Source organism: Cervus elaphus, chromosome 33, assembly GCF_910594005.1.
Source record: "Cervus elaphus chromosome 33, mCerEla1.1, whole genome shotgun sequence".
In the NCBI taxonomy this organism is placed as follows: Eukaryota; Metazoa; Chordata; class Mammalia; order Artiodactyla; family Cervidae; genus Cervus; species Cervus elaphus.
The window spans coordinates 59,864,864-59,891,271 of NC_057847.1; the positions used below are offsets into that span (position 1 = coordinate 59,864,864).

General features: G+C 37.8%; 1 protein-coding gene across 1 annotated transcript in view; it reads left to right on the forward strand.

Annotated features, from left to right (window-relative positions):
• NXPH2 (neurexophilin 2) overlaps window positions 1-15,725 on the forward strand; it is a 119,233-nt gene extending 103,508 nt beyond the window's left edge. Inside the window, exon 2 of the mRNA XM_043894901.1 lies at window positions 13,223-15,725. Within this exon, the coding sequence (XP_043750836.1) occupies window positions 13,223-13,966 (744 nt within the window). The 3' untranslated portion in view covers window positions 13,967-15,725. The remainder of the gene's footprint in view (window positions 1-13,222) is intronic.
• Window positions 15,726-26,408: the final 10,683 nt, after the last annotated feature.

Below are 26,408 nucleotides of genomic sequence, written 5' to 3' on the forward strand. Positions count from 1 at the left end.
ATAGATGCCTCTTCAGTGCTCTGATTACCGGGGGGGGAAAAAAATTCAGTTGTTGTGTTTTACCTTTCATTTAGAGTATTCATCAGTTCTTGTGAAAATCATAGACATAAGCCAGATTTGTTGTCTATTAACATATCATAACACACCCATAAACATGCAGACAAGCTACATTATTCAAAATGTTATTTACCTGGAACCTATGTGGTTCATTATCAAGAAATACTAATATACATTGTAATAATTATATAAGATAATAGAAAAGGGTTATACCACAAGTATGTCAAAGATTTGATTGTCTCAGAGCCCAAAAATATCTATTATAACCTTCAACAGCTCTTAGGAGATTTAAGGGTGAAACACAAGGCTACTCGGGCTGCCACCCTGAGCACAAGACCTCCAAGTCAGAAATTTAGCAATGACTGATCCTTGGACCCTATTTATCATTAGGAGAAGTGTACATGTACTTTCAGTTATAAGATGAATAAGTCCTGATTGAAATTTACTAAGAATCCTTTCTTAAGGGTTCTCACTCTCAAAAAAGGAGGGGGTAACCATGTGAGGGGATGGGTGTGTTAATTTAATTACTTGATGATAGGAATCCTTTCACAATGTAAACATGTTGTACAGTTTAAATATATTACAATTTTATTTGTCAATTATACCTCAATAAAGCTGGAAAAGTAAAGAAAAAATGAGTCTTCTACTAGGAAAAATATAACTATTGTCTTATAATGCTATCACACTCATTAGTAATTATAAACAAATCAATATACAATTTGGAACTAGGTAAAGAAGAATATAAATACCAAGATCGATTCATTTCCTTGTCATGAATTCATTCATTTTCAACGATCAGTGAATACATCCTGGGTTTAATTTTTCTCATCAAAATAAAACTCAATTCTGCTCACGCTCTGCTCTGTTGCCTCCCTGTTTAGGACTAGTGCCACCTGCTCGATGTATCTATATCTATCTGTATATATACATATTATATATACACATATTTCAGACGCTTATGAAATATGTCAGTGGGATATTATTTATGATTATTTATGTAAAGTTTGTTTTCCTTCAGTTAAGTTCAGTTGCTCAGTCATGTCTGACTCTGCACCCCATGGACTGCAGCACACCAGGCCTCCATATTCATCACCAACTCCCAGAGTTTACTCAAACTCATGTCCATTGAGTCGGTGATGCCATCCAACCATCTCATCCTCTGGGTCTTTCCAAATTAGGCAGTTCTTTGCATCAGGTGGCCAAAGTATTGAAGTTTCAGCTTCAGCATCCATCTTTCCAATGAATATTCAGGACTGATTTCCTTTAGGGTGAACTGGATGGATCTCCTTGCAATCTAAGGGACTCTCAAGAGTCTTCTCTAACACCACAGTTCAAAAGCATCAATTCTTCTGTGCTCAGCTTTCTTTAGAGTCCAACTCTCACATCCATACATGATTATTGGAAAAAAAGTATATTTGACTAGACCAAACTTTGTTGGCAAAGTAATGTCTCTACATTTTAAAATGCTGTCTAGGTTGGTCATAACTTTTCTTCTAAGGATTAAGCATCTTCTAATTTCATGGCTGCAATCACCATCTGCAGTGATTTTGGAGCCCAAGAAAATAAGTCTGTCACTGTTTCCCCATCTATTTGCCATGAAGTGATGGGACCAGATGCCATGATTTAGTCTTCTGAATGTTGAGATTTAAACCAATTTTTTCACTCTTCTCTTTCACTTTCATCAAGAGGTTCTTCGCTTTCTGCCATAAGGGTGGTGTCAACTGCATATCTGATGTTATTGGTATTTCTCCTGACAATCTTGATTCCAGCTTGTGCTTCATCCAGCCCAGCCTTTCTCATGATGTACTCTGCATATAGGTTAAATAAGCAGGGTGACAATATACAGCCTTGACGTACTCCTTTCCCAATTTGGAACCAGTCTGTTATTCCATGTCCAGTTTTAGCTGTTGCTTCCTGACCTGCATACAGATTTCTCAAGAGGCAGGTCAGGTGGTCTGATATTCCCATCTCTTTCAGAATTTTCCAGAGTCTGTAGTGATCCACACAGTCAAAGGCTTTGGCATAGTCAATAAAGCAGAAGTAGATATTTTTCTGGAACTCTTTTGCTTTTTCGATGATCCAACAGATGTTGGCAATTTGATCTCTGGTTCCTCTGCCTTTTCTAAAACCAGCTTGAACATCTGGAAGTTCATGGTTCATGTATTGCTGAAGCCTGGCTTGGAGAATTTTGAGCATTACTTTACTAGTGTGTGAGATGAGTGCAATTGTGCAGTAGTTTGAGCATTCTTTGACATTCATTGTCTTTCTTTGGGATTTGAATGAAAACTGACCTTTTCTAGTCCTGTGGCCACTGCTGAGTTTTCCAAATTTGCTGACATATTCAGTGCAGCACTTTCACAGCATCATCTTTAGGATTTGAAATAGCTCAGCTGGAATTCCATGACCTCCACTAGCTTTGTTCGTAGTGATGCTTCCTAAGGCCCACTTGACTTCACATTCCAGGATGTCTGGCTCTAGGTGAGTGATCACACCATCATGATTATCTGGGTCATGAAGTTCTTTTTGTATAGTTCTGTGTTTTCTTGCCAGCTCTTCTTAATATCTTCTGCTTCTGTGAGGTCCATACCATTTCTGTCCTTTATTGTGCCCATCTTTGCATGAAATGTTCCCTTGGTATCTCCGTTGTTCTTGAAGAGATCTCTAGTATTTCCCATTCTATTGTTTTCCTCTATTTCTTTGCATTGATAGCTGAGGAAGGCTTTCTTATCTCTCCTTGCTAATTCTTTGGAACTCTGCATTCAAATAGGTATATCTTTCCTTTTCTCCTTTGGTTTTTGCTTCTCTTCTTTTCAAAGGTATTTGTAAGGCCTCCTCAGACAGTCATTTTGCTTTTTTGCATTTCTTTTTATTGGGGATAGTCTTGATCACTGTCTCCTGTTCAATGTCATGAACCTCTGTCCATAGTTCTTCAGGCACTCTATCTATCAGATCTAATCCCTTGAATCTATTTCTCACTTCCACTGTATAATCGTAAGGGATTTGATTTAGGTCATACCTCAATGGTCTAGTGACTTTCCCTACTTTCTTCAATTTCAGTATGAATTTGGCAATAAAGAGTTCATGATCTGAGCCACAGTCCACTCCCAGTCTTGTTTTTCTGGCTCTGTAGAGCTTCTCCATCTTTAGCTGCAAAGAATATAATCAATCTGATTTTGGTATTGACCATGTCCATGTGTAGAGTCTTCTCTTGTGTTGTTGGAAGAGGGTGTTTGCTATGACCAGTGCGTTCTCTTGGCAAAACTCTATTAGCGTTTGTCCTGCTTCATTCTGTACTCCAAGGCCAAATTTGCCTGGTATTCCAGGATTTTCTTGACTTCCTACATTTGCATTCCAGTCCCCTATAATGAAAAGGACATCTTTTTTGGGTGTTGGTTTTAGAAGGTCTTGTAGGTCTTCATAGAACCATTCAACTTCAGCTTCTTCAACATTAGTGGTCAGGACATAGACTTGGATTACTGTGATATTGAGTGGCTTGCCTGGAAACGAACAGCGATCATTCTGTTTTTGAAATTGCATCCAAGTACTGCATTTCGGACTCTTTTGTTAACTCTGATGGCTACTCCATTTCTTCTAAGGAATTCTTGCCCACAGTAGTAGATATAATGGTCATCTGAGTTAAATTCACCCATTCCAGACCATTTTAGCTTGCTGATTCCTAAAATGTCGATATTCACTCTTGCCATCCTCTGTTTGACCTCTTCCAATTTGCCTTGATTCATGGGCCTAACATTCCAGGTTCCTATGCAATATTGCTCTTTACAGCATCGGACCTTGCTCCCATCACCAGTCACATCCACAACTGGGTATTGTTTTTGCTTTGGCTCCGTCTCTTCATTCTTTCTGGAGTTATTTCTCCACTGATCTCCAGTAGCATATTGGGCATCTACCAACCTGGGGAGTTCCTTTCACTGTCCTATCTTTTCGCCTTTTCATACTGTTTATGGGGTTCTTAACCCAAGAATACTGAAGTGGTTTGCCATTCCCTTCTCCAGGGGACCACATTTTGTCAGGCCTCTCCACCATGACCTGACTATCTTGATGTTCTTTTCCTTAATTTCCTGTAAATCACATTAAGGCAGGCACTTTATCTACCTTGTTCAGCAGTATGTTCCCACTGCCCAGAGCACAGATGCTGTACCTAAAAGGCATGTGATAGATACATGTTAAATCAGTGATTAAAGATGAATGCATTCAAAAGATATGCATATCCTCATGTTCATAGCAACACTATTCACAGTAGCCAAGGCATGAAAACAACCTAAATTTCCATCAACAGATGAATGGATAAAGAAGATATGGTGTATATATATAAAATATGTATATATATATGTATGTATGTACATATACAAACATACATACATAATGGCATATTACTCAACCATAAAAAAGAATAAATAATACCATTTTCAGCAACATGGATGGATCTAGAGATTATCACACTAAGTGAAGTAAGTCAGAAGAAAACAAATACCATATCAGTTACAAGTGGAATCTAAAATATGGCACAGACGAACTGTTTTACAAAATATACAGACTCACAGACATAGAAAACAACGTTATGTTTACCAAAGTGGAAGGTTGGGAGGGGTTAACAGATACACACTGCTATATATAAAAGAGATAAATAACAAGGTTATGTATTTGATATATTGTAATAAACCTATGGGGCTTCCCAGGCAGCTCAGTGGTAAAAGAATCCAACTGTAGTGCAGGAGATGCAGGAGACACAGGTTGAGTCCCTTGATTGGGAGGATCCTCTGGGGAACTGCATGGCAGCCCATTCCAGTATGCTTGCCTGGAGAATCCCAGGGACAAAGGAGCCTGGAAGCCTACAGTCCATCGAGTTGCCAAGAGTCAGACATAACTAAAGCAACTGAGCATGCACACATGCAATAAATCTATAATGGAAAAGAATCTGAAAAATTATATATTACATATATTATGTATAATTATATAAAACTGAATCACTTTATAATACTTGAAACCACACAATATTGTAAATCGGCTATAATTCAATTTAACAAAAAAAGAGAACACATGAATTTATGACCAAAGTTCCTGACCCCCTCACTTCTCCCCTAGATTACACAGTGTTTGTTACAGATGTTCCTGGGCGTGGACCACTTCACTCTAGCTCACTTTCTACCTCAAAGCCTCCTTTGTCTCCTTAAAGTGCAACTCCAACCTTGCAAGTGAAGAGTCAATGGCGCTAAATAAAATGTGTCAGTTAGAACTGATAAACACTGGAGTAGAACAGCAAGCCTGGTTTTCTTACTTCATCCACAGGTATTTCTTCAAATAATAAAAACACCCCCTGTTGGGACTGCAGTAGGATAGGGTATTCTGAACTGATAATGGCATCGTGTACATTGAATGGAATTTGAACCCCATAAGCTCACATTTTAAATGCCTTTCACTTCCTTGGTATTACTTATGGGTGTAGACAAGTCATCTCCTCCTCCTCTTCTCCCCACCCCCATGCCCCGTCACGTGCAGTTTAGGACCCATCCCCACATGCAGTGACAGAGAAGAAGCAAAGCTATCACAATGATGGATATATAGATGTATCATAGCATAGCATGCATGCTCAGTCATGTCTGACTCTTTGTGACCCCATGGACTGTAGCCCACCAGCGTCCTCTGACCATGGGATTATCCCAGCAAGAGTACTGGAATGGATTGCCATTTCCTAATCCAGGGGATCTTCCCAACCCAGGAATCAAACCTGTTTCTCTTGTATCTCCTGCATTGGCAGGCGGATTTTACCACTGCACCACCTGGGAAGCCCATGTAGAAGATGATTATCCCATAATTATGGCAAAGGTCTGACTGTCTCAGATCCCAAGGGAACCCTAGTAATGGTCATGGCCCCACAGCACCCAGTTTACTGTGAAGAACACTGCTTTGTGAGGCTTGGCTTAGCTTCATCCTCATCACCCACCTGCAAAGAAAGCCCCACGTAAATGCTGATCCTGACTCATTGGATGTATACAGTCAAGGACAATAGACCTGATCCAAAACTGAGGAGGATATCTGAATCTAATACATTAAGCAGGTAATTCCAACTCCATGTGAGATATTTATAGACTAAGCTCTTCTTTATTGAATTATCAATTATCTAAATGAGCACCATTTTTAAGAAATAAATACTAAATGAATGTGAAATAACAACAATAATAATTGATGATGACAGACATACTTATATCACATAATAGTGCCAGAATAATGTATAAATAGTATAGGAATTCCTAAGCAACTCTGAGGTTACTTGAGAGAATTCAGTGATGCAGTAAAGAATTATAAATTGAAATGCTTGAATTCCTGACTTTAAAAACAAAAAATCAATCCTAAACCAAGTCCCACTGAATTAAATGTAAATTAGACTAAGCTTACAATAACAAAAATGTACAAGCCTTGTGAGAATTCTGAAAGCGAAACTTAAACAGATCTTCTCTGCCTGAATCAGAGATTAACATAAGCAGTGATTAAGTCTTGTTGCTAGAGAGTACCCTTGAAGGGATGAAAATGGTACCTTACTTCTGTGTTCTTCCTCCTCAAAGCCTACTCTAATCATAAGAAAGACATCAGACAAACTCAAACTGAAAGGCCTAGCCAGGGCTCCTTGAAATGTTCAAGGTCACCAAAAACAAGGAACAACTGAGAAATGGTCACAGCCAAAACAAGCTTAACAATTCATGATGACCAAATATAATGTGGGATCCTAGATGGGATCTTGGAACATATAAAGGACATTAAGGCAAAATGAAGGAAATCTGAATAAAGCATGGACTTTAGTTAGCAATAAGGTGTAAGTATTGGATCTTTGGGCTTCTCAGGTCGCACTAGTGGTAAAGAACCTGCCTGCCAAGGCAAGAGACATAAGAGACACAGGTTTGATCCCTGGGTCAGAAGATCCCCTGGAGGAGAGCAAGGCAGCCCACTCCAGCCTTCTTGCCTGGAAAATCCCATGGAATGAAGAGTCTGGCAGGCTACCATCCATAGGGTCACAGAGTCAGACACGACTGAAGTGAACGAGCATGCAAGCATGTGTTGGATCTTTAGTTGTAACAAGTGTAAGATATATAAGATGTTAATAATATAGGAAACTAGGGTATTATAACTCTGTACCACACAACTGTCCAGTAAACTAAAACTATTCTAATATAAAATGTTTTCCTGAAAAATACATAACAGATATATTTTTTAAAGATCTTCTGATATAGTATTTGCAGAGAAAGATGCTTTTTAGTTTATAAATTATTTCCATAATTTGTGACAGTTCTCACATCTGCTACTATAAAATTCATTGCAGCTTCTCTGCCTCTTGGGAAAAAATGCATTTAATTATCAGTGAAATTCAACTCCAGCTTGTTATGATGAATGATTTGAACCTGTCAACTTTTTTTTCTCCCTAAAAACAAAAGAAATGAAATGAAAGACAGTCTTCCTCCTTTACTTCCTTCCTTCCACCTGTTTCATTTAACTGATGAAGGTTTGAGCTTTTATTAATCTTTTTGAGCTCCGCTGTAAGATGCAGAAAAAGCTAATATGATATCATTGTATCTGGCTAATGTGTGTGCTTTGTGAAATTGATACACCCTGCCAAGACATAAATTACTTAAGCTTTGATAAATGTGTTGAAATCAGGGAATGTTCAAACAGATAAAGCACAGCAATTCCTCTTTTTCTCCCTTTTTTAAACTCCATTTCGTGCAAGCAGTTAAATGTTTTTGCATTATTATTGTAATATGATGGGACAAAAGACAGCCATGATATTGATAGTAGCATAGAGAACCCCAGCAAGTACAAAAGCAGTGGGGGATACAGCCTTGTGTTTTGCAGATAACATTTAACAACCTTTCCTTGGACAGACTGGTTTGCCAACAGGTTCAGATCCACCTCAGTCCTCTCCCAGCATGTTGTATCACTGAAATTGTCTACAGAGGAATGAGCGTCCTGCCAGACACTGCACTTTCAGATCCTTCGCTGACTCATTTGGTAGGCTGAAATCAAAGATCCACAAACACATTTTGTTAGCTAAGAATGCTCACCTGTCCCTGTGATTTGGGTATGACTCAGATGTCAGTGAGACGGGAAGCACGAAGAAGCATTTGATTGATGCTCTAGGGTTGATTTCTACTCATTAATTTATCCTATGGCACTGAACAAGTTGCTTGATTGATCACTAATCAGTTCCCTGGAGACCTGAGAATCCATATCATCTTTTGAAGATAATTTTTGAATAGGAGGCATGGAACTATCCACTGGATAATGTAAGACCCATCACTTTCTGAGTGTCTTTTGCCAGAGGTTGGGCTCAGTAATTTCCATCCATTTTTTAAATTTAGTCCTTTCAATCAACCAACAAAGGAGGTATAGGTGAGAAAATTGGGGCTTATGTCAAGGGACAATGAGGTCATCAGGCAGCAAGTCCTATCCTTTTTCCACCATGCTGCTTCCATATTGGGAGTATATTGGATGAGTGTGGATGGGGTTGTGGTTCATTCAAATCACAGTCATCCCTCAGTAGGTCTTTTGAGGTTAAGCATGAGCCTTGGGAACTTGGTCACACAACTATCTATGTAGACCTGTTTAGGAGAGGATGTCTTCTCAGTAGTGATGCACGCGTTTAAGCAGCATTCTAGGGAGAAGGCTGAACAAGTTATACCCCAGGGAGAGGAAGTTGGGAGAAGAGGTACAACTAGCAGCTTTTTAAGACAACTAGAAATATATTTGTTTTTTTAATTACACTCTTCTACCTATATACATCATCATCCAATAACTTTTTGAAATTTGAGTTTAGATTTGGAAAACAGTACTTGTAAGAACTGCCCATACATTTTAGAGTAATAAATAAGTTGAAGAAGTGAAGTGAAGTTGCTCGGTCATGTCCGACTCTTTGCAACCCCATGGACTGTAGCCTACCAAGTTTCTCCATCCATGGGATCTTCCAGGCAAGAATATTGGAGCGGGTTGCCATCACCCAGGTTTTCTCAATTTGTTTAATGTTGTCAAAGTAGAGTCTAGGGCAAAGCAAAAAAATTAAAAGATGTATACATCTACTTTTTATCTAAGAAAGTGAAAGTGAAGTCACTCAGTCGTGTCCAACTCTTTGTGACCCCATGGACTGTAGCCTACCAGGCTCCTCCCTCCATGGGATTCTCCAGGCAAGAGTACTGGAGTGGGTTGCCATTTCCTCCTCCAGGGGATCTTCCCAACTCAGGGATCGAACCGGGGTCTCCCACATTCCAGGCAGACACTTTAACCTCTGAGCCACCAGGGAACTTTTTATCTAAGGAATCCTCAATGACAGTTTTCACTGAAACAGAGAACAGTCATAGATCTGTGCTTAAGAGTTAAATTGCATTATTTTTACATAGGCAAACCTTAAAATCAAAGGCAACTTGAGCAGAGTTGAAAATAAAGAGTATTGTGCTAGAATATACTTTTTAAGAATCAAATTTCATTTTCAATTGTCATCTGTAGAATCTTTCCTAAAGAATAGAAGAGTGTTTATAAAAGCAAATAATTACATCTAATTTATCTGTTTGGTAAGTTTTGTTTTCTTTTTTTTTTTGCACTTTCTTAGGATGAGTTACCTACATTTGGGTCAAATTGTTACAACATCAGTTACTACAATGAAAATCTGTAGTATTTTTGAAAATTAACAAGTGACTTTTTCAGTAATTATTATGGAGTCATCTTAGAACTATCACATCAGAAGTCCTAGAGATAAGAGAAAGTGAAGTGAAGTTGCTCAGTGGTGTCGACTCTTTGAGACCCCATGGGCTGTAGCCTACCAGGATCCTCAGTCCATGGGATTTTCCAGGCAAGAATACTGGAGTGGGTTGCCATTTCCTTCTCCAGGGGATCTTCCCGACCCAGGGATTGAACCCAGGTCTCCCGCATTGCAGGCAGACGCTTTACCATCTGAACTACCAGGGAAGCCCAAGGATCTCATAATGTCCATCTCACGATAGAACTCATCATGTATTTTAAAATGCACCAATATCAGCTAGCCTGAGACTCTACATGATTGAAAACTTGTCACTGTACAATAAGTTTAACGTTGATAGGTTTTCAATAACAGAAAAAGGAGAAAATCAGGCAAAGCATCAAGAAAAATGACCCAAGCAGAGAAAACTCAGAAAAATGTGCAATGTGAAACAAGCATTTTAAGATAAAAAGAGCATATTGGTGCTGGTAGTACAGAGTGTTGTCATACTTGTGCCAAAAAAAAAAAAAAAAGTGTTTTTGAATGGAAAATAGATCTTTACTCTACTAACACAGTATTAATTGGGAGCACTGCCCAGAGCTAAAGCATGTGGTAAAGAATCCACCTGCCAATGCAGGAGACCCAAGAGACAGCGGTTCAATTCCTGAGTCAGGAAGATCCCCTGGAGTAGAAAATGGCAACCTGCTCCAGTATTCTTGCCTGGGAAATCCCATGGACCGAGGAGCCTGGCAGGCTGCAGTCCACGGGATCACAAAAAGTCGGATATGACTGAGTGAGAGTCACTGTCTCTAGTGTGTATATGTTAATCCATGGGGTCCCAAAGAGTTGGACACAACTAAGCCTTTGAGCACAAGCATATTGTGTATGAGTAAGAATTGAGGTGTTTTTTTTTTTTTTTAAGCAAGCTAGAAGGGATTTATCTTGTAAACGATAGGAAGAAAGACAGGAGTGAAGGAAGAGGTTAGGAAATTGGACAAATTGGGGAATAGAGATCAGGAAATTAAGTTCTTTAGTACCGGCCGTTCTCAGGATTGATAGGTGTGGCTGTCAACATTGACCAAGCAAGGCACATCTCGTGAAATATTGGGAAAAGGTGAAAAATAATAATAGCAAGAATCATAATCACAGAGAAGAGAAACTGGACCTTGATCAGCAAGGGGTTTCTTATCTGTCCATGTGTCCTTAACTGTCTCCTTGGAGAGAGGACAGGACAAGTCACTTGGACCAGGTTGCATTAGTTCTTAGCAACCTCAAGTCCTATCTGTAGCCAGTACTGACTTCCATGGCTGTCTGACCAGTTGATCTCAATAAGGCTCTGTGCAGGTTGTAATGAAGAATGTTCAAAGTCAGAAAACTAGTGACAGTATCAGAAATACCCAGAATATTTTGAGCCAGAAATGCTGAGTAATGATCCTTCTTTTTCTGGTGACTATGCCAGTCCTTCAACACCAGGAGAGAGAAAGAAGTATCGACTCAGGATGTGCGAGACCCTAGGAACAAAGAGTATGAATTCAGATTCTCAAAACAATAAGAATGTGCAGAATATCAGTTTGCCCTTCTGCCAAACCTCAGTAATTTAAGTAGAGAAGAGAATTTTTGAAAATACTAGACATGAGTGGGAAAAGCCTTCAAGAATTAATCAAAGGGATCAAGTATATATTATGTGCCCCATCCCCACCAAAGCAAAAAACAAAAAAGAAAAATACACACATACATTTAAGTCCTTGCATTCCTCCTCTAAAGTATTCAGGGACAAGTTATAGGTGAAAACACTTCTCGTGAAACTCTATTAGAACTTAAACTTTTATGAATGTATAAAATATAACCTCATATTATTAAACTCTACCATATAGTCAAGTGCAATATTTACAATCCAAGCTATGCCAGTTTTTTTTTTTCTCAAAACTGAATTGAAAGCAATAATTCTTGTAATAATCTGAGACTGGTTTTACCAGGTACTTCGCCAAGTTTGAAAGGGTTGGGGAAACAGTACATAAAAACAGCCCCACTTCCTTCTCATCCTTTTCATCACGCTGACAGTTTTCCAGAGAATCATTACCAGAGTGGTTTGTGCCGTTAGAGATAAGAGGCTATCTGTGTTTCCACGAGAAACCTCTATTTTCCAGACTTCATAATTCATCTATAAATATCCACTCCAAGCAGCAGTTTCATATATTATGAATCTGTCTCTCAAAATTCATATTGACTTAACTAAATGATTTTTAGAAATCATGAGGACTCTTACACTGCAAAGAGAGTTAAAAGAAAATCAAATGCAAATAAAGTACTGTGTTTCAGGGGGAATGATTTGAATCAAAATACTGTGGAATCCATAAAACACAGGCACATGATTCTTTCTTAGCAATCCTATCTTTCAGGGTATTATTCAGTTGTAATAAAATTTATTTATCAACAATTACTTAATTCAAAATATACATTTCCAATTTATTTCTGCTTCTATAAAGGCAGATAATTTGAAATTATATTTTTTCAACTAAATCTTTTATGGAACTTCATATTATTATTTATGCTACTTTTAATTATAGAATTTAAAATTGAATTATATCAAGTTATGAAATTATATGACATAAGCTTTTGAATATAATAATATGCTTGCTATCTACAAATATATTTTAAGAATCTTATCAATATCTTATATTCAGATGGTTTCTAGCTCCATGGTAGAAATCTCAGCTTACTAGAGTTATTTTCTACTTAAAAAAAAAAGACCTTACAAATTGAATGTTTTTATCCAATAAGAGACCAAAAAATACTATATCCCCTGGTCTGGGAAGATAGAATTGTAAAGATTAGGAGACAGAGACTAAAGCCACATCAACCCATTAAAATGAATTGCAGTCATCCTTTGGTATCCATGGGGGATTGGTTTCAAGATCCCCTTGGATACCAAAATCCAGGGATGTTTAAACTCCTTATATAAGATAGTTTAGTATTTGCATATTACCTAGGCACATACTTCTGTATATTTTAAAACTTCTCTAGATTATTTATAATGCCTAATACTATGTAAATAATTGCCAGAATGTGACAAATTCAAGTTTTGCTTTTTGGAAATTTCTGTGTTTGAGTTGGGGGCAGTTGGGATTTTCTGTTTAGTTTTAATTTCAATTCAGTGTTGGCTGAATCCAGTAGTTTCAGAACCTGCGTATACAAATAACCAACTGTCCTCTCTTCCTAATCTCATCATTTCCATGTTTGTACTCACAGATTTATACTGCTCGAATGACATGATCATTTTGTTATACTGCAGAGCCCAACTGTGTATGTGAAATGGTATTTAGCAGGAAGCGAAATAATACTACAAGAATTGCCCCAGTGCTTTGGCTTTGGTATGTGTGGACTCACAGCCCAACCTAAAGTATATTTTTCTTTCTTCCTTTTGAACAGCTGTTTTGTGACAGTGAGAAGGTGGTGCATGCCACGGAGGGACTGGATTGGGAAGACAAAGATGCCGCAGGGACCCTGGTGGGTAATGTGGTGCACTCAAGGATCATCAACCCTCTGCGCCTGTTTGTTAAACAGTCTCCAGTCCCCAAGCCTGGACATTTGGCCTATGCGGACAGCATGGAGAACTTTTGGGATTGGCTGGCCAACATCACGGAGGTTCAGGAGCCATTGGCAAGAACTAAAAGGAGGCCGATAGTGAAAACAGGAAAATTTAAGAAAATGTTTGGATGGGGTGACTTCCATTCCAACATTAAAACTGTGAAACTCAACCTCCTCATCACGGGGAAAATCGTTGACCATGGAAATGGAACCTTCAGTGTTTATTTTCGACATAATTCCACCGGCCTGGGCAATGTTTCAGTGAGTTTGGTACCCCCCTCCAAAGTGGTGGAGTTTGAAGTTTCCCCACAGTCTACCTTGGAGACCAAGGAATCCAAATCTTTCAACTGTCGCATTGAGTATGAAAAAACAGATCGGGCCAAGAAGACCGCCCTGTGCAATTTTGACCCATCCAAGATCTGCTACCAGGAGCAGACTCAGAGCCATGTATCCTGGTTGTGTTCCAAGCCCTTCAAGGTCATTTGCATCTACATTGCCTTTTACAGTGTTGATTATAAACTTGTGCAAAAGGTCTGTCCTGACTACAATTACCATAGTGAGACTCCCTACTTATCTTCTGGCTGAATCTTCCCATGGCCAATAAAAAGGAAGGATAAATATATACTCAATTATTAATAGAACCACCAAGAACCAAGCTCAGCTCTCCATGGCAAAGGATCCCTTTTGTTTCTGGCAATGAACCTTCATTCCCTATAAGGTTTTCAAATTTAGAAAAGAAAAAGAAACATCTTAAAAGTTGAAATGTGTTTGTTATGATCATAAGTACCTTAATCTAAACAGTCAAACTGTGTATGAAACCATCATTCTCTCGTAAGATCTCTTTCTCCTGAGGCTGACTCCTTCAGCTATTCTTGTTTCTCTGAGTCGATAGTAGCAAGATGGAACAGGAAAGAACCAAATAATGCATGTGATAAACATTGCTCTTGAAATGAACCTGCCTTTGAAGTATGTTTTGGAAAGTTACCTTAAAAATAGCAGATCCAGTAAAGTAACTGAAAAGATTGTATTTGATAGATGAATAACATTTCTGACATTGAATTCTTTTTTATTGCTGTCTTTTTCCCCATGTCTGTGCTGTTAGTGATATGAGAGATGAAGGGGTAAATGTGCTTCAAAACTCATGTGTGAAGTTACAATGCCACAGTAGAATGAAACACATTATTATCTGAGCTAGAGTTGAGTGGAGTGGGATTTAAACACCTACCCTTGGGTTGGTCACCATCCTTAGGATTCTCATCTGAGTAGTAATATTGGTATATTAAAAAAGCAAATCTGGGTGTATTGTAAGTCAGTTCAACAATGATGACGATCAGAATGTTTTTAGATATTTTGCCAGATTCAATGATGTGAGGTTGTCAAAAATAGCACAACTCTGTTTTCCCCCTGTAACCTAATTCTATTCATTTGGTGGTATGATTTTTGTAAACCTGTGTAAAACAACTTTGAAATTGAGAGAAAGCAATTGTTTCCTAGGCTAGCTATAATGGAAGAAAGATTGGAATTGGAAGGAGAAAATTCCAGGATGATGTATTCATTATTTCTAGCCTGTTAGATTAAGTTCTCCTTGCATTTAGCTATTTAAATGAGGGATCAGATTGTGGAAATAAAGAGTATATTTAAACAATGCTAATTATCATCATGCTAATAACCAAGACACATGACTCCCTAGGCTTTTGGGATAACTTCCTAATGAATGTTGTCTCATAACAACATCCTCTTCATCTTCTCTGAGGGGGTCAGATGTCATCTGTGTCATAGAACTGGATGATCTTCGAATTAGTGTAGAGAGAGAATCTGGCTGACCAGTAAAAAAAAATGTTTGTAGAACCTGGAAGATTCGTGGAATGGTTACTCCTTTTACGATAGCCGTCAACTTTTTCCCCCCTTCTTATCTGTAAAATATCAAAGTAAAACACTGAACTGACAGCTGAAGGAAGAACAAAATGCTCTTACTGTAAAATGCTCTTACTACGTTGTTCAAAAAGCCAACAGCTCCTGTCTCCATTTTGCATCTCTAGTCCTTTCCTTTGGCTGGTGATGCCTGCACAGTGTTTTTTGTCTTTTGTAAAAATTGTACTAGGCTTAGTGTGTGGTAGTACAGGCTTGAAATTTTTGCTCTGAGTTCATCGGGTGCTTTTGTAATTTTGTGGTTGGTGTGAAATACTTTGAGACATCATTTTATTTTAACCTAGGAACAAGATTAAACTACTATTTATTGTAAAATATGTGGGAACCATATGTGTATATACACTTAGGTTTTCTGTGTACAGAGAAAGTATGTGTACACATTTCTATGTAAATAAAAAGAATTTCCTAAATCTGTCACATGAGTTTAAGTTTTTGTTTTTTTAAAGATTGTTCTTGTTTCTTTTCTTCACAATGGTTTAGTGTGTGTGTGCTCGTGTGTGTATGCATTATCAACTGAGCATTCAGATCTTCCATATGTTCATATTAAACAGAGCAATTAGGCCATGGAGCTTGTAAAGCAGAGGAAAATAATAATCCATACAAACCACTTGGCACATAGCTTGGTGTCTAGTAAGAATTCTGTGAGCTTCCTTTGAGATTTATTATTACAAATGAAAGGTGATTTTAAATTGTCTAGTGTTCAAAAGTTAAGTGGTATAAACACTATATCTATATAAAGAAAAAAACACTAAATCGGTTTGCACAATTCTTAGATTTTAGCAGGATTTGTGGAATTAAAAAATAAAGAAAGAAAGTTCCTCAGGCATGTTTTTTAATTGGCGTAGAACATATGCCACATGTATTTTTTAGACATAATTTCATTTCAGAGCCTACATAATTGTCAGTAATGGTGCTTGGCACAATATAAATCAGATCCCATTTAAACATGCAAATGCACACATTTCTACAAAACCATTTTTGCCCTAGAGTACTGCAGTTGAGGAAAAGGACATTCATGTAAGCTAATTTTATGCCCAATCACAAATTGTTCAAAATGTAAAGAAACAGACCCTTTTAAAATGAGATTTAAACTAATAGAGTGAACACCTGAAAACAATATAATGTTGTGTGTCAATTAATTTAAAAAATTGTTAAATGTATGACAAAACCCACTGCAAAGTTGTGAAGTAATTAGCCTCCAACTAATAAAAATAAATGAAAAAAAATAAAAAATTTTTAAAAAACACTAGCAGAAATTTAATCTTCAGGGAGATGTTAGGCATCGTCTCAGGATCTCTCTATTTATGAGAAAGCAAACTAGTTTTAAGACCTTTTCACCCCTCTACAGAAACAATCTTATTACTCATCACCACACAGAATCAGGAAAGAGGCTGTATTTTCATGACTATGAACAAGGTGATCATACCAGCCATAGCTGCTGTAAAATCTGGGGAAGAGAAATAAAAAAGACAAAACTTTTGGACACCATGTAGCACAGCAGTAATCAAGGAAAAGAAAACAATTTTCCTTCTTCCTTCTACTTGGTACTTGGAATTTCAACACATTCTCCTGATCTAAAATACCCCAGCAGTAATGAGTGTGGTTCTCCAACATGACTATTCATAAGAGAACCTGATTCATAGCATACTATGTCCTGTAATCTTTATTCTCCAACACTGTTATTCTGCAACACCTTTCTTCTTTACTTTATATGACCCAGATGCTACATGCTACATTTTAGGCACAACTGCTACATCCTGTACATTCCACAACTGGCTAATCCTATCTCCATTAGAGACATGGTTCTGCTGGGTGGGAGCTGCCATTATGACTTAGGGATTCAAAACTTAAATATTCAAAGTGCAGTTGTCACATTAGCAGTATTACCTGTAAGCTTGTTGGAAATACAGACTCACAGGTCCTGCCTCCGACACTGAATTGGAGTTTTCATTCTAACAAGATCACCACATGACTTGTATTTACATTAAAGACTGAGAGGTACTTCCTTAGAAACTGATTTAGTAAATGGAGTTAGTAAATTAGGAATTAAAAATCTGCATCTTAAGAACCTTTGGTTATAGTGGTTCAAATGGGCTTCTGACAATACTTTTGAAAATGGCTGAAGGAAGAGACCCTTTTAAAAATGAAAATTAATCGAGTGGATTGACAACAAAATAAAGAAAAATAAACCAATATTAATGTATAGAAGAATAGTGTTTCAAAGAGAGGACAGCCTCTTCTGGCTCAGACTTCTCATTTGACAGATAAGCAAAACCAGGGCCCCATCAGAGTCAAGGACATGCCCACTTAGTAAGTGACAAAGTCAAGTGAAATGTAAGTCTCCTGCCTCCTTGTCCCAGGTCTTGTGTTACAGTAGAAAGGTAACTTGAAGCAGATATTCAAAAGAAAACAAAAAATAACTGCAGTGAGTTTATAAGAAGACATGACTCAGAAGCCAAAACTAAGCATGAAAATGGCTAGAAACACTCTCTCTGCAAAATCCTCAGGATTGTGATATGTCTATGAAAACAAATTTTTTAAAGCTTAAACTACACAAAAGTAAAGTCAGAATAAGGCCATTTTGTCCAAAGATGAGCATCCTGGGATATATTAAAGGTATGACTGGCTAAGAATTAACAGCAGTAGAGCACGGGAGTTGACAGAATTTTCAACAGATTTTAACACCTGAGAATATATTTTCATAGAAATAAGTAAAGGGAGTGGAATGCCTTCATAGCCTAAAGGTCCAACTTTACTTCATAAAGAATCTTAAGTTAATTCATTGCCTATAAAATAGAGGGTGGCATCATGCATTTTTATTTGCAGTTAAAACTATAGTTAACCTCATGTTAATTAATCAGAACTTTCAATGAATGGAAATTTCATGTCTCCCATTGTCAGTGACAAATTACAGGCAAACAAACTTTTGCTAGAGGTTTTTTTCCTTCATAAAATCTGTAAAATATATTCAGGGGTCATTTAATATTCACCTCATGTCTTACCCCCTACTGCAAGGTCTAGAACCCTGGGAACGTATCCCATTCTGCTTCATTTGTAATCTTCCCTTTTCATCATCCCACTCAGCTCCCCCATAAATAGTCTATAATCTCTTCTCAGAAGGAATGAGTTGACTGTGCCCTCTACAGCATGGGACAAAGTATCTGGTATGTAGTACATACTTGATCATTATTTGTCACTTGATTTTTTTTAAATCTCCAACAAAAAACAGTGATTTTTCAAGACTCGCTTTACCCACCTAACATGAATTTTCTTGCACCATTTCCAAGATGAAGAAACTGCCCCAGCATCATGTGATACCCATTGAATGCTAGCTCCCAGAACCACTGAAATGTAAAAGATGGAAACATGTTTGGAAGTGATTTAGAATAGGTTTTGTTTATCAGATAATTGGAGAGACTTCCCTGGCAGTCCAGTGATTGAGACTCTGTGCTTCCACTGCAGGGGGCATGGGTTCAATCCCTGTTCAGATCTATCTTGCATGTCATGCAGTTTAGCCAAATTAATTAATTAATTAATTAACATTTTCTTAAAAAGGGAGTAAGCAGAGGACCAAAAAAGAAGGAAAGGAAAGAATTGGGGACCTGGTGAGGTTTAACAGCCTGGTTATTTAAATTGTTCTTCCTGCCTGGATAAAGCCATTCTTTCTCTTCTTTATTATTCCAAATCACTGATGTTCTATATTTGTGTTAAGAGATTGTCAGCTGGCCACCAGCATGGAACCTCTGCCTTCTTCTGTTGAAGTGGGAGGGTCAACGGTATGGCAGGCCTGCTAGACTGCATGCCCCTACCCCTCAAGCAGTGAGGTGTATGGCCTGGTTGCTGAGCTGGAGCTGGTAGGATATGAGAGCAAGGGATGTGTCAACTTATGTAAAAGCACATCAGGCCTGTCCGTGCTATTTTCCCTTCTACTGTTTCAGATAGATGACTAAAAGGACCTGAAATGCTGCCCAGTAAAGGGGGCAAAGCAACTGTCCATCTGAGTGTCTTTCCAACCATGAAGGAGAGCCACCCAGCTAACCAAAAGCCCACCCTGGACTTCTACAGGAGAAATAAACATGTATGTTATTCTTTAAGCCATTGAATTACTGGGATGGATTTGTTACTGCATCTTAGCGTGAGTTAACTAATGAAATGGAGCAGGACTGTATGGTCCTTGCACCATGCCACCCCCCCCCCCACACACACACACACCCCGCATGTCTTCTGTCTGCCTTTTGCCTGTGGAAAACTTCAAAGAACAAGTTTAATCTGAGAAGTGAGAAATGCTGAAGCAAAGGAAAACAGCCAAAGGAGACTAAATAATAATGTAGTCATTAAGCATTGTCAAAGACATTTAGTTCCTTCTCAAGGGCTGTAAATAATATTCTGAGCCATATCCTGTGAGCTGTCTTACAGATACTAAAGCCTCAGGTGAAGAAGTTAACTACATGATGACCAGACTTGAGGACTTGAGCAGCCACAATTCTGAGAAGTGACCGCAAAGAAATGGGAACAAATGGACCCTGGAACTGAAGATTAACCTGAAACATTCAAGATGATGCTGGTCAGACCACTAATGACCAATTTGAAGATGACTGTTAGATGATTGTACTGTTTCTTCATGTAGCCCCTGCTCCACACGATGTTCTTCACCACTTTATTGTGGGCGGGGGTTAGAGTCAGGTGGACAAATGTCCACCACCCTCCCCCTCACGTTCCTGGCATCTGAAATAAAACAAACTTTCCTTTCCATAAACCTGGCCTGTTTATTTTAATAAATGGCTTTTTTTTTTAATTTTTAATTTATTTCTTTTAATTGGAGACTAATTACTTTACAATATTGTAGTGGTTTTTGCCATACATTGACATGAAAATCAGCCATGGGTGTACATGTGTTCCCCATCCTGAACCCCCCCTCCCACCTCCCTCCCCATCCCATCCCTCAGGGTCATCCCAGTGCACCAGCCCTGAGCACCCTGTTTCATGCATCGAACCTGGATTGGCGATCTGTTTCACATATGATAATATACGTTTCAATGCTATTCTTTCAAATCATCCCACCCTCGCCTTCTCCCACAGAGTCCAAAAGACTGTTCTACACATCTGTGTCTCTTTTGTTGTCTCCCATATAGGGTAATCATTACCATCTTTCTAACTTCCATATATATGCTTTAGTATACTGTATTGGTGTTTTTCTTTCTGACTTACTTCACTCTGTATAATAGGCTCCAGTTTCATCCACCTTATTAGAACTGATCCAAATGTATTCTTTTTAATGGCTGAGTAATATTCCATTGTGTATATGTACCACAGCTTTCTTTTTTTTTTTTTTATTAGTTGGAGGCTAATTACTTCACAACATTGCAGTGGGTTTTGTCATTCATTGACATGAATCAGCCATGGAGTTACATGTATTCCCCATCCCGATCCCCCCTCCCACCTCCCTCTCCACCCGATTCCTCTGGGTCTTCCCAGTGCACCATGCCCGAGCACTTGTCTCATGCATCCCACCTGGGCTGGTGATCTGTTTCACCATAGATAATATACATGCTGTTCTCTCGAAACATCCCACCCTCGCCTTCTCCCACAGAGTCCAAAAGTCTGTACTGTACATCAGTGTTTCTTTTTCTGTTTTGCATATAGGGTTATTGTTACCATCTTTCTAAATTCCATATAAATGTGTTAGTATGCTGTAATGATCTTTATCTTTCTGGCTTACTTCACTCTGTATAATGGGCTCCAGTTTCATCCAGCTCATTAGAACTGATCCAAATGAATTCTTTTTAACGGCTGAGTAATATTCCATGGTGTATATGTACCACAGCTTCCTTATCCATTCATCTGCTGATGAGCATCTAGGTTGCTTCCATGTCCTGGCTATTATAAACAGTGCTGCAATGAACATTGCGGTACACGTGTCTCTTTCAATTCTGGTTTCCTCAGTGTGTATGCCCAGCAGTGGGACTGCTGGGTCATATGGCAGCTCTATTTCCAGTTTTTTAAGGAATCTCCACACTGTTCTCCATAGTGGCTGTACTAGTTTGCATTCCCACCAACAGTGTAAGAGGGTTCCTTTTACTCCACACCCTCTCCAGCATTTATTGTTTGTAGACTTTTGGATAGCAGCATTCTGACCAGCGTGAGATGGTATACCTCATTGTGGTTTTGATTTGCAGTTCTCTGATAATGAGTGATGTTGAGCATCTTCTCATGTGTATGTTAGCCATCTGTATTTCATCTTTGGAAAAATATCTGTTTAGTTCTTTGGTCTATTTTCTGATTGGATCACTTATTTTTCTGGAATTGAGCAGGAGCTGCTTGTATATTTTTGAGATTTGTTCTTTGTCAGTGCTTCATTTGCTATTATTTTCTCCCATTCTGAAGGCTGTCTTTTCACCTTGTTTATAGTTTCCTTCGTTGTGCAAAAGCTTTTAAGTTTAACTAGGTCCCATTTGTTTTGTTTTGTTTTGTTTTTTTCTCCATTACTCTGGGAGGTGGGTCATAGAGGATCTTGCTGTGATTTATGTCAGAGAGTGTTTTGCCTATGTTTTCCTCTAGGAGTTTTATAGTTTCTGGTCTTATGTTTAGATCTTTAATCCATTTTGAGTTTATTTTTGTGTATGGTGTTAGAAAGTGTTCTAGTTTCATTCTTTTACAAGTGGTTGACCAGTGTTCCCAGCACCACTTGTTAAAGAGATTGTCTTTTCTCCATTGTATATTCTTGCCTCCTTCGCAAAGATAAGGTGTCCATAGGTGCATGGATTTATCTCTGGGCTTTCTATTTTGTTCCATTTATCTATATTTCAGTCTTTGTGCCTGTACCATATTGTATTGATGACTGTAGCTTTGTAGTGTAGCCTGAAGTCAGGCAGGTTGATTTCTCCAGGTCCATTCTTCTTTCTCAAGATTGCTTTGGCTATTCAAGGTTTTTTGTATTTCCATACAAGTTGTGAAATTATTTATTCTAGTTCTGTGAAAAATACTGTTGGTAGCTTGATAGGGATTGCACTGAATCTATAGATTGCTTTGGGTGGTATACTCATTTTCACTATATTGATTCTTCCTATCCATAAACATGGTATATTTCTCCATCTATTTGTGTCATCTTTGATTTCTTTCATCAATGTTTTATAGTTTTCTATATATAGGTCTTTTGTTTCTTTAGGTAGATTTATTCCTAAGTATTTTATTCTTTTCATTGCAATGGTGAATGGAATTGTTTCCTTAATTTCTCTTTCTGTTTTCTCATTGTTAGTGTATAGGAATGCAAGGGATTTCTGTGTATTAATTTTATATCCTACAATTAGAAAAGGAAGAAATGAAGAACCCCAGGGTTAGTAGGAAAGAAATCATAAAAATTATGGCAGAAACAAATGCAAAAGACACAAAAGAGAGTATAGCAAAAATCAACAAAGCCAAAAGCTGGTTCTTTGAGAAGATAAACAAAATAGACAAACCATTAGCCAGACTCATCAAGAAACAAAGAGAGAAGAATCAAATCAACAAAATTAGAAATGAAAATGGAGAAATCACAACAGAAAACACAGAAATACAAAGGATCATAAGAGACTAGTATCAGCAACTATATGCCAATAAAATGGACAACTCAGAAGAAATGGACAAATTCTTAGAAAAGTATAACTTTTCAAAACTGAACCAGGAAGAAACAGGAAATCCTAACAGACCCATCACAAGCCTGGAAATCAAAACTGTAATCAGAAATCTTCCAGCAAACAAAAGCCCAGGACCAGACAGCTTCATAGCTGAATTTTACCAAAAATTTCGAAAAGAGCTAACACCTATCCTACTCAAACTCTTCCAGAAAATTGCAGAGGAAGGTTAACTTCCAAACTCATTCTATGAGGCCACCATCACCCTAATACCAAAACCAGACAAAGATGCCACCAAATAAAAGGAAACTACAGGCCAATATCACTGATGAACATTGATACAAAAGTCCTTAACAAAATCCTAGCAAACAGAATCCAACAACATATTAAAAAGATCATACATCATGACCAAGTGATCTTTATCCCAGGGATGCAAGAATTCTTCAATATTCACAAATCAATCAATGTAATACACCACATTAACAAATTGAAAGATAAAAACCATATGATTATCTCAATAGATGCAGAGAAAGCCTTTGACAAAATTCAACATCCATTTATGATAAAAACCCTCCAGAAAGCAGGAATAGAAGGAACATACCTCAACATAGTAAAAGCTATATGTGACAAACCCACAGCAAACATTATCCTCAATGGTGAAAAATTGAAAGCATTTCCCCTAAAGTCAGGAACAAGACAAGGGTGCCCACTCTCACCACTACTATTCAACATAGTTTTTGAAATTTTAGCCACAGCAATCAGAGAAGAAAAAGAAACAAAAGGAATCCAGATTGGAAATGAAGAAGTAAAACTCTCACTGTTTGCAGATGACATGATCCTCTACATACAAAACCCTAAAGACTCCACTAGAAAATTATTAGAGCTAATCAATGAATATTTATTGGCTTTTGAGCAGCAAAGCAGTGTGAACCCACACATAACACTCTCTTCAGTAACAGTAATACAAATGGTGCATGAGATCTCTATCTGTGTGCTCACTTGGATCTCTGTTTGAATTATTTCAGTCTCTTAGGCTTTACAGTAATAATTTCATACACACAACTTTTGTCTTGCCTTACTGTTTATATTTCATGTGTTCCATCATCAAAGAAGAAAAAGTAAGTTCACCAAAGCCAGAGATCACATTTTATACTTTTTTGGAATGTCCCACAATGCCCAAATAAAGTTGTTGCCCTTTAAGTGATTTCTATCTGATGTTATACTGCTTTGGTCCGATGCATGATACAGGATGCTCGGGGCTGGTGCACTGGGATGACCCAGAGGGATGGGATGGGTAGGGAGGTGGGAGGGGGGTTCAGGATGGGGAACACATGTACACCCATCGCAGGTTCAAATCAATGAATGGCAAAACCAACACAAAGTTGTAAAGTAAAATAAATAAATAAATTAATTTCTTAAAAAATTAAGCAGCAAAAAATAGATAAATAAAAGATTTTTCAAAGCAAATCTAAAAAACAAAAATAAAAATAATAAATAATAAATTAACATAGGAAATTATGTACTTAAAGCATTGGCTCTAATGACTCATTAAAAAAATAAAGATGGAGAATTCTTAAAAGATAATAAAAACAGCATTTTAAGAATCATGCTAATTCTACTTCACCTAATAAAACAAGAAAGAAGAGTATATTTTTCTTTCTTGTCTTTGTTTTTTGTCAGTGACACGCTTACATAGATTCATAATTCCAAAGATATCAACATGATACACAATGAAGCCCTCACTCCCACCACTCTGCTTCCTCTCCAGAGGAAAACTATTGTATAAAAACCATGTGTATCCTGGCAGAGATGAATGAATACGTTCAGAAGTGTTTTAAACGATTCAAAACGTTTTCTTCAGTTTCCCCAGATTCTCCCTTTTGTGTGTATTTGTTTAGTTGAAGCTTTATGATGTTTATTTGTTATTGTCTCCTTTTTTAATTTAACAAATCACTTTCAAATATCAAGTATTTTTAATTTAAAAAATCAATTTACTTTTCATTTTATTTTATTTTTAATTGGAGGATAATTGCTTTACAATATTGTGATGGTTTCTGCCATACATCAACATGAATCAGTGATCTATACACGTATGTCCCCTCCCTCTTGAACCTCCCTCCACACCCCACCCCTGTAAGTTGTCACAGAGCACCAGCTTTGGGTTCCCTGCCTTATACAGCAAATTCCCACTGGCTATCTATTTTACTTATGGTCATGTATATGTTTCAATGTTACTCTCTCAAATCATCCCATACTGTGTCCAAAATTCTGTCCTTTACATCTACGTCTCCTTTGCAGCCCTGCAGATAGGGTCATCAGTACCATCTTTCTAGATTCCATATAATTTAAAAACATTAAATACTGTTAATGCAAAAGTATTATTAATTTTAAAATATTCTTAAAATAATAAGAATCTCATCACCAATAAATTAAATATACTTTTCTTGTCTGTACCCCATATATAGAGATATGTGTGTATACATGCGTATACACCAGTTTTTATGTAGTTGCTATAGGTACAGTATGGTAACATGATAAATATGCCATTATATCTTATATACAAAATTTTTGACTGGAATATAAAGACACTAAATACATTTCCTCAGTAAATCATATGAGAAATGCTGTATGGCTCAATATGTCCTCAGAAATGGAATAACCCCAGGATTGTATGAGTGATGGGACCATCTCTACTTTCTCTTTCTTGTCATCCACACTGTAACAGAGGTCCCATGGAATTATTCTAGTACCAAAAACATAAAACAATTTTGCAGAACTTGGCCAAAGAGAAATTACAAACCTTAATTAAGAGAGTTGAGCTCAATGGCGTCTGGGAAGCAAGCTCAATCTTGGATCCCCACTAGCACTAATGAGGCAAATGCAGTCTATCACTAGCATAGTCCCACTCCACTAGTTTCTTGAAAGAACCATTCAAATCACAGTATAACAAAGTCAAAGAGTCTTTACAGGAAAGGAGAGCTAATGTTTATTGATGTTTACTATGGGCCTGGTATTCTTGCCTGGGAAATCCCACGGACAGAGGAGCCTGGCTGGCTACAGTACATGGGATCACAAAGAGTCAGACATGACTAACGCAACTTGACACATGGCTTTGACACCATCCTAGATACTTTTCAAATAAGTACCAACTTTGAAGTCAGTTCAGCCTAGGTTTGTGTCTTGGGCCTGCCATTGAATAGCTGTGTGACCTGGTGGGCGCTAGTGGTAAAGAACATGCCTACCAATGCACAGGTTCAGTCCCTGGGTCAGGAAGATCCCCTGGAGGAGGGCATGGCAACCCACTCTAGTATTGTCACCTGGAGAATCCCATGGACAGAGGAGCCTGGGGGACTACAGTCCATAGTGTTGCAAAGAGTCAGACATGATCGAAGCAACTTAGTACAGCATAAACGCATGCATGCATGCCCTTGAGTCATTTGCTGAACTTCTCTGAGTTTTCTCATCTTCAAAATGGAGTTAGAATACCT